Source organism: Gymnodraco acuticeps, unplaced genomic scaffold (genome assembly GCF_902827175.1).
Source record: "Gymnodraco acuticeps unplaced genomic scaffold, fGymAcu1.1, whole genome shotgun sequence".
Lineage (NCBI taxonomy): Eukaryota > Metazoa > Chordata > Actinopteri > Perciformes > Bathydraconidae > Gymnodraco > Gymnodraco acuticeps.
Window position 1 is genome coordinate 529,638 of NW_022989768.1, and position 9,736 is coordinate 539,373.

The following is a 9,736-nucleotide window of genomic DNA, read 5'->3' on the forward strand; positions in this document are numbered from 1 at the left end:
TATTTTGCCTGTCTTGTGCCCTTCATCTCCTCTCATGAGAAGCTTCTGCCTGGCCTCAAAGGAAGCGTTAGAAAGGACCCATCAGCCAGACTAGTATTCTCTTGAGGATGCATCCAGCGTGTTGCTCTGCTCTGCGCACTTTCATATATATCCAACCCCAGATAGCCTTTACTGTAGATCACAGGAACTGTTTTCAAATGTTCTGTATGCAGCTGTTATTCTATGCATGTCGGATACCAATCACCATACCCCTCACATGTTTTCCACAGCAATTTAACATATATGTACTTTTGTTGAGGGACATCTTTATGAATACAGGCTATGGTTACAATGCTCCATATCAGCATATGCCTGGGTCTAAACATTGATTGGTGGTATATGTATGTGGGCTTGGTATTGGAGGATGAAAGGGTAACAGCAGCTTTAAAGCATAGAGAATGAATTTGCCATATGCATCTTGTGGGTTTTCAGGCAGCAGCTGGACGCAGCGCCATGGCAGTTTGAGCCTCAATGCTGGACCAAAACAAAGCCTCATTCATCCCCAAATAACAACATCTGGGCATGTTTAACAGCATGGATAAATAAACAAGCCCTATGGACACTAAATCCCCCGCACTCAATCACTCTCACTCCCTCTCACTCCCTCTCCACCCGTTCCCCCTTACCATTCTGAAGGCTGTAGGTTGTCGGTGTGGGAATGGCACATCAGCACTGATAGTGTGCATCCAATTAATTAGCCAAACGTTATCTCATTAGAAATTGCCCGCAGACAAAAACAAGTATACTCCCTTATAGTTCCAAACACCCGCCGGCCAAAAATGAGGATGATTCTCTCGTGCTCCGTAACCTCTGTGATCTATTGATGCTGAGTAGGAGGACTGAAAGACAGGCATGTGAATACTGTTTGGTCAAAGTGTCCATCGTTAAACAACAATTGCTCATGGCTCACATTTATCCAACAGCTTCTGCAGAATTAAACAAACCAGCCCCCAGCACATCCTAATGACTCCGTATCAGGAGGCAATCTAATGGTTTCTTTGTCTCTAAGTTATCTGTCTTTGTGGACATCTGCAACATTTGCACAGAGCTGTAAGCAAAAGTAAGCACCATCTGACACCGCTCTGAATCCCTTGCATTCCTTAACACATGTGCCTCAATGTTATTTAAAGCACTCAGGGGCTCTGCAACAAACATCAGCCACTGGCTATTTGCTTTTGTGTGTGTGTGTGTGTGTGTGTGTGTGTGTGTGTGTGTGTGTGTGTGTGTGTGTGTGTGTGTGTGTGTGTGTGTGTGTGCAAGGAGAAGCTTGACTTCTTGAGCACAGAAACCATGAACCACGAGTTATAGACAAAGAAGGACTAAACTATGCAGAAGCCATTTTGTGTGGATGAAGACAACTGCTTTATGTTGAAAATATGTGACTTTGAATATGCATACTGAGGAACGTATCTCAGGAATGTTTATTTATTATCAGTAGATATCAACAAAAAATATGTTGTGTGGCACCTCCACTAAAATAATTGAAATGTGTTCTTTAGCAGTACAACATTTTGAAATATAAGAAATAAGAGAGTAACATAGCAACGAAACGCATAAACTCATTAAGTGTAACATATCAATACAATGCTAACTTTGCTTTGGTGCTTATAACTTTAACTTTCAAATTCATTTTCACATAACATCTAAGGTTCAGTAGCGCTACTGACTTGGCTCAAAGTCAGATATATTTCCTTTTAAAACGTTTTTTGTTAGCATATATAATTATAGGCAACATGCATTAGTAATGAAATAATTCAATTTATATATTTCATTAGGCCGGACGGAATCTATTTCAGATTTACAAGCTTGTTTGGTGAGCAGCACAATGGATTATATGCCCAGTAGCTTCTTATCTGCTGATGTAGTGTCGTGGTGTGCTGGTGCTTATCATCTGTCCACAGCTCTTCAAGGTTTCAGCAGGAGTAGCAGGGTGTCACTTGACACCCTCTGGGCTTTTCCAAGTCACATGGTTCACAGCAGTGACAGATTTATGATTAACGTATTTGCATGTACAGCTTTGTTACTGTGCACGAAAAAGCGTATGAATACAGTATATAATCAAATTACACATTTCTTGTCACTAACAATTGGCTCAATCTCCAACCCATTCACAATGCTGATACATGACACGAGATGTCACTCTGATTACAGAGTTGGGGGTTGAATGCAATGGGGCAAACTAGCTTACGCTCTGGCACTGCAGATAATCAGAAGACGCTAGCTGCTAATAAGTTTTGATGGTCAATGTCTGTCAAGTTAAGTCAGAGGAAATCTGAGGTCTGTTCACAGTGAAGATCATCAGAAATAGCTATGCAGGGAAAGAATGATGAAAATAGGGATTTGTCTTTGTGAGTATCCGTGTATTGATTACATAAATATGAAAATGCTGGACAATGGTAGGTTGGGCCACAAGATAATTAAGTCAATGACACACTGCAATAGAAGTAAACAAAGAGAATACAATGGATAATAAGGTGGGAGTTTAGGAAGGTCACAGACTGTGCTTGATAAACAAATACTGAATCTGAAACTCATCCTTTTAGAATGTCAGAAAGTCGCTTCCAGAGGGAAGTGGGTTGAAAGTGTCCTTTCAATTAAGAGGACCATCACACAGTATTCCTGCACACTGTTAAGGGTAGGGCTACATCTACATGTGCTTCAACAGGGAGCCAGTGAAGAGACATTCAGGCAAAAGTAATGTGTTGTGCTGTGGTTTGGTTTTGTTTGAAATATTTTGACTGCTGAGTTGTAGTTTTGAATAGGAAAATGTGGAGGCCTCGAGAATGATGAAGTAAAGTACTCTAAAACGTTGGGAACAAAATAATTGTCTTCTGTTTTCACTTGGTTGGTAAAATGGAGATATGTCCTTATCCTGGAGATATTGTTGAATTTTAAATGTGCTTTTCTGTACTCAGTTGAGAAAAATTCAAGGAAATAACTAAACCTGGATTTTGATTGATTTCGATTGTACATGGACAATGTTTTATTGACAATACCCCTTACTTTATTTTAATTAGATAGCTGATAATGTACTGTATTTAGTAGCCCCTGAGGTATCCATGGTTAGATATCAGGAGTTAACAGTATATATAGGTTTTCTTTCTCAACCATTAGCTCTACGCCTCAAGTGTTCTCTCCATCGGGGTTTGTCTCTGCATTGTCTGAAACAGCAGGTATGTGCAAATTAGAGTAGAAAATTGCCGATTTAAATTATCCTCTGCTGCCCACTTGGGCCACTGATTGTGCCAATCTACATGCAAATGGTCATGTTTATTACACCAGGGGAATAGAAAAACACAAAGTGCCTTGATTAATAACTGGCTCTGCTTTTGTTTCAAAAAATAAAATGTAGACATACAGTCACCTGATTCTGCTGTAAGTCATACACACACTGCCAATACTAATTATTGACAATACATAAATATATATTATAATTCACAAAATACTTAGGGTTTTCCTTTTTATAATATGATTATTTTTCAAGCACTTCATTATTTAAAACATTTTAAGAATGAACATAAAGTGGATTTATCATGCCTTCATGAAAAAGATTTTCCTTACAAAACAAGCACATCAACATGTATTATACATGGCAGGTCTGTACTGTACATCATTCCTCTGCTTACCATCCACAATCCATTCCCTTTCTTCCATCTCACTTCAGTAACAGCTCCCTACATGTTTACTCACTCGTCTACATCACATTTAAGGAATTCATCTTACTGTCTCCCGTGTACCATGTATTATGGCTCTCCATGGTTCTTCATGCAACTATGATAATGTGTGTCTTGGTTAGACTCCTAACGCCAATTACGAGTGCCTGTTATTGTGATGGACTCCACATTCATGCAGAAGAGTGACTGACTTTCTCGTCCCAGCTTTCCTCACGCTGTATAACTGAATGTGCTGTTAAAGCCAGAGCCCAGTGTACAGGCTGCACCACTTAGTGGACATTGAGGACATGGTCTTCATTGTCTTACAGAGGAATAACCCACAAAGATCTTGTCATAAATATGAATTTGAGCCAAAGGTATAATACCTTATTTTGGTCTCCCCCCCACATTTATAATTGTCTTTTAATTTGCTTCAGAAGTCATACAGAATCATGGGAGCAGTTAAGTTTTCCTCTCCTCATAAAAAGAAACAACTTTTAATTGCATCTGTAGCACAACTTGAGTTACATGAACTTTGTGGCCAAGATATTAAATATGCAAGGATTTGCCACAAAATAACTGTAGTAGAAACTAAAAATATATATTTCACATTTTGTCTAGATCAGAGTAGTATAGGTAGATTAGCCTTACAAATCAATTTGGAACTGACGTTGCTTTTTTCATACATGTTTCTATTTGTAGAGCAACAAAGTAAGGTTTTCACAGTTTTGACCACAAGGAAGCAGGTTGAACTTTTGGACCATAAATATCTGAACACCAAAACTATTTAGGTCAGTGTAGATGCGGTAACTCTTCAAAAGTAGTAAATGGTTATCAGTGATGTTCACACCAACAGGCCATTCACAGAATTGACATTCACACTATTTGCAATATAGTTTATAAATGTACACATATTTAAATACTAGGGTATTACATTTAAGTTACAGACTCAATATTAACCAGTGTAGTACTTCTCCTATCCATTCTGCTCTTGAAATAAAATTAAGCTTTATAAAACAGACTATCAAGGAGAAAAACAGGTCCAGGCAGGTGTTTAAAAAAAGCTCCCTGATACATTGAAGGACTTTGCTGCCAACAATTCGCTTTTTACGCAAAGCAAGGGGACAAATTAGGACAAATAGTTATCATTTTATCTTTCAGGATGAAAACAGATGAATTCATTACCCTTTGAAGTTTGATTTACAAACACTAGCAGAATTTGTTGATTCTTTAAAACAGATGATGAAACCAACTCAAAGAAGAACAAACCCTCAAACGGCAGAGCTGCATTACTTCGCATGCATTATGCATGCTTTTCTATCAAATGAGATTCAAGCAAATACCACCTGAAACACTGACTTGTTTGATTTGTTATGTTTGAATGGTGATGCATGTTCATCAGACGAGCCAGATGGTAGCGATGCGTTTGAGAGGAATGTCCCGCTGATGATTTGTTGTTTTGCAAAATTACCTTCAACATTTTCTCATTTTTTCTCTGGTTCTAGGGAACAGGTTGAGGATCATTTCTCCTGAGAAAAAGAATATTTTTAACATCAATCATGTTTTCTCAATACATAGTTATGCCGTTGTGCAGCTTTACCATTGACAATCACGTTGGTCAAAATCATAGATTTCTAAACAGTGTCTGAATATCTATACTTAAAGGGCTTTCACTGTGTGTTTTCTTACACTTAAGAACTACTATGCAGGATGTAGTTCAAACTATCTCTTTACTTATTTAAAAGTGTGAGATTAAAGCAAAGAGATATAAGAAAGTTCGCTTGCATGTGTAGCCTAATTACTGATTGAATATCAGACAACATCATTACTGTACAGTGCCATCTCTCAGGCTGTACATCTATTTACAGTGGATTGTACAGTATGTAAGCCATTTGAATGTCTCTATGGATTTAAAATAACAATGCTCAAAGAGAACTCATTCTTCCTTTTATCCTCCTCAAGATCTATACCCCTCCATGCTCTCCAGCTCCCGAAAGCACAGCGAACAATTTTTTCAGATTGCTGGTGGGTCCACAGAATCCATCTCTCTGAACTCACATGACCTATGTTCCTCATAGCTTGAGAGACTCAATTAGTAGAGGAAACCAGCTGAATCCAGTTCAGATTGTTGCTTTGTTCTTTATTGAAATGAAATCTCTAATAGTGTTTGAAACATTGCCATAACCAAACACAACAGTCTATAGTTTTATGTTGATGTGACTGGGAGTACTCTTGTTTTAACCTCTCCTAAAAAGGTACATGTTTATATACTGCATATATATAATTTTAAGGTAGAATAATTTCTGCTTTAATTATCTTCACCCGCAAAGATTTCTTTGCACTCAGAACGGACTCAACTATTCATGCCAGAAATATCACTTAGAGTTACTGTGCCATGTTGACAAGAGCACCATGCAGTTGCTAAAGATTTATCGGCTGCACATTAATGTGGAAATGTCCCATTCCACCACATCCCAAAGGTGCTGTATTGAACTGTGATCTGCAGACTGTGGAAGTCTACGGAGTTCACTGAACTCATTGTCATGTTGGTGGGAACAGCTTCGATGACATGTGCTTTTTGACACGGTGCATCTTGATGCTCAATTGGTGTGAAGTGGCCTAATATGTTCCAAGAAAAGATGTCTCAGCACCAGGAGCATTGTGCTCTGACACAAGGCAGGATATATCCCTAGATCCATGTTCTTTTGGACACATTCTGACCCTACCATCTGCATGTCCCAGCAGAAATCATATTCATCAGCCCGAGCCTTTCAAATCTTTCTGTTCAGCCTGTGCCAAGCATAGCCTCAGCTTCTTCTTCTTGGCCATCAAGAATGGCCCTGTGGTCCTTGTGCTGTTGCCCATCTACTTCAAGGTTCAACATGTTTGTGTTCAGAGATGCTTCTCTACCTAGCTCTAGTCATAGTTATAGAGCGTGGTTATTAAGGTTCCTTCTTCTGTCAGCCTAAACCAGTCTAAACATTTTCCTCTGAACTCGCTCATTAACAAGGCCTTCCCCCACATAACTGCCGTGCACAGGATGTTGTTTTTCACACCATGCTCTGTAAACTCTATTGTTGTTTGTGAAATTCACTGTAGCTCAGCAGTTTCTAAGATACTCAAAACACCCGTTGGGCCCAAACTATATTTTCACAGTCAAAGTCACTTAGATCCCATTTCTTCCCCATTCAGGTGTTTGCTCTGAACAACAACTGACTATGCTGCATGTTTGTATACATTGAGTAACTGTCACATTATTGGCTGATATGGTGTTTGCATTAACAAGCATGTGTACAGGTGTATCTAATACAATGATTAACATGTTGTATCCTGCTTGTGGAAACAAGACCACTATCTTTATATTATTATATCCTTTTATTTACCTGGTCTTAATTTATTTTAACATATTGTTGTTTGTTGTTTCTTCTCCTTTAGATGGCCCCCTGGGACCTCGTGGTCTAGTGGAAGCTACAGAGATGTGCACACAAGAATGCCTCGTCCTGGGACATTCAGACAACTGCTGGATGCCTCCGACTTTGGGAACATACCAGCAGCCAAAATCACCTGTGTCTAGCTTTGGGTCTCAGAGGGAGTGGGGTCCCAAGGAAAAACTTCTCAATGGACATACTCTGACCAGAACCTGGAAAAATGATAGTGGGCGGTCAGATCCTTTTGGTGATAGGAAGCCGTTTGGGAGTGGAGAGGGACACTTCACCAGCGGTGGCATGGCTGATATTCCACTGGTGAGTCTGAAGTCCTGCCAGCCAGCGTCCTGCCCCGACAGCCCCAAGGACCAGCAGCTATAAGACGGACTTTGTTTCTGTGCTGTGAGATGTCCACATGGACTCCTCTCTCTTTTATTGTATTCTTTCTAGTTTCATCTCTTCCCACTTAAGTTGATGCTTCTGCAGTGTGATAGCCACATGTACTATGTAGGCCACACAACTATAGTGCTTATGCTGTGTTCTCTACAATTCAACTTTACTGTGGCTCTAGAGGAACCTCTTTTTTTATGAACATCCATGGATTTCTTCAACGTAACATTTTCTGTCCACTTCATGTGTGATTTGGACAAGTGAGGGAAGGACATGCGTTAAATGGAGAAAATGAAAACAAATTGCAAGAAAAAAAAAACTACCATGGCTGAAGTATATACAAATATTTGTGGTGTGGTTATTATTGAGTTGTTTGGGACTATATTAATCAACACAATCAAAGAAAATGGAATTACATTTCAGAAAGTATTGTTCTAATAACACTGTTAGTGGACACTCGTTTATTCTGTCATTGTCTGTGTGTTTGTAAATAAGACTTATTAACCACTATCATATACCCGTAATAACCACAGTGATTAGGACAGTTCTTGGCTCTTGTCATCATAATGGCTTGTCATGAGGATTTGGGATTTCAACTTGACAAATATCTATAATGTGTCATAACGTACAACATTTACCCAATTCTTTAAAAAATCCAATGGCTGATTTTGAAACAAATTTCCATCCCGTGATATACTCAATGTTCCAACATATTTCATATACATTTTCTTCAAGTACTGCAAAACCACAGACAAACCTTTTTAAAAAAAAACATTTTGTATAAAGGATGTCAGTACTCAATATGTGCATTATAAAGATGAAAAGCTTTGAAAGCGCTCCTCTATAAACTGATTTTGAAAGTGTTCAGTACAATTAAATAGCAATATATTTGTAAATGGCTAAATGTTTTATCTAACGTTGATCTTATTACTGTATAGATTTTATTGAAATTGTGATTTAACTTGGTGCAATCCCTCAGTAGTACCTGCAATTTATTGACATATGTATATATATTATTTGCACACGGACTATTGTTTCCATCCATAAGCAAACACAGGTTTAGATAACACTTAAACTCAAATTATGACATTGAACGTTTGAATCTTGAATATTGAATGAATCACTTTAATCACTGTGCCTTCATGATGTTTCTTCAAACACTGAATTGTGCTTATTTAAATGACGAGAACATGTTGGCTTCAAAGACTATCCTGTCTTAAAATCAAATGCCTTATGCATTGAATGTTTGCCAAATTTAGAGACACATTCACACAGGTGTTAAAGAACAAAATTAAGTCCTTGGCACTTAAGAAAAAGACATGTGCAGATAATGGGTCAACCATGAAAGGTCATCTGTCATTCCACTGTCTGAAGAAGTTTGTTTTATTCCACAGCATGGAAGGCAACTTACACAATGGAAAAGCATGCTAAAAGATATAGCTTTTAAACATTTACTTGATCATTTTTGTGTCATTTTATTTTTGCTGGAATAGAGTTGATTTGTGCATTAAGGAGACATTCAGTTTGTAAAGCACTTTCATATTTATGTCACAATATAAAGAAGTTAAATGGGTTGGAGTGATTTGCTTATCGCAGTTTGTTCGTCAGTTGTAAGGGTGTTTGACATCACAGATACTGGAACAGTTAATCCTTGTTGCTACTCTAAAGGTATACAGCTACTGCAATAAATGTTTTAACTAATTGTATGCTTATTTGTGTTCAAGATGTTCACCTTAAGAGTTTTGTGTCGGTTTTCGGGACACATTTTCAAAATCACCTGGTACAAAATATTGTTGTAAAATGAGCCAGTAATTTATTTCTAAACCACAGTAAGCTCATGATGGGCAATTTAGTTTTCCTAATGTTTGGAGTAAATGTATTTATTTCATAACAGCCATGGACACAGCATTTACTTTTAATAACATCGTTTTTCTTTGAAAATAAGCATCGGGCTCTTATAAATGAGACAAAATGAGACAATGTCCGAAAAACCTATTTCATAACAGTGTGTCAGCTTGAAATATATTTGCTCTGACCATTACTTCAGTTTACTTATTGTATCCTATCCAAAAGCATAAACCTCCCCTACATCATTACTTCCAGGGTCACTGTGGCATGAAAGCCCTCCATTATAAATGCTGCAAAGCCTGAAAGAAGCAATTTTGGGAAGGTACAATTTCTGAAAGGGGGTTGCCATGGAAAAGCACAGTTTTGGGCAATTTCAATTAA

The 9,736-nt window shown here is 38.1% G+C and overlaps 1 protein-coding gene across 5 annotated transcripts in view; it reads left to right on the forward strand.

The window, feature by feature from the left end:
* LOC117548077 (protocadherin-9) overlaps positions 1 to 9,209 on the forward strand; it is a 213,989-nt gene extending 204,780 nt beyond the window's left edge. For 4 of the 5 annotated variants that reach the window (XM_034219077.1, XM_034219086.1, XM_034219107.1 and 1 more), the window contains one exon: positions 7,128 to 9,209. In XM_034219077.1, coding sequence (XP_034074968.1) covers positions 7,128 to 7,498 — 371 coding nt within the window. In that variant the 3' untranslated portion in view covers positions 7,499 to 9,209. The remainder of the gene's footprint in view (positions 1 to 7,127) is intronic. The other variant, XM_034219116.1, reaches the window with a different exon arrangement.
* The last annotated feature ends 527 nt before the right edge of the window (positions 9,210 to 9,736 follow it).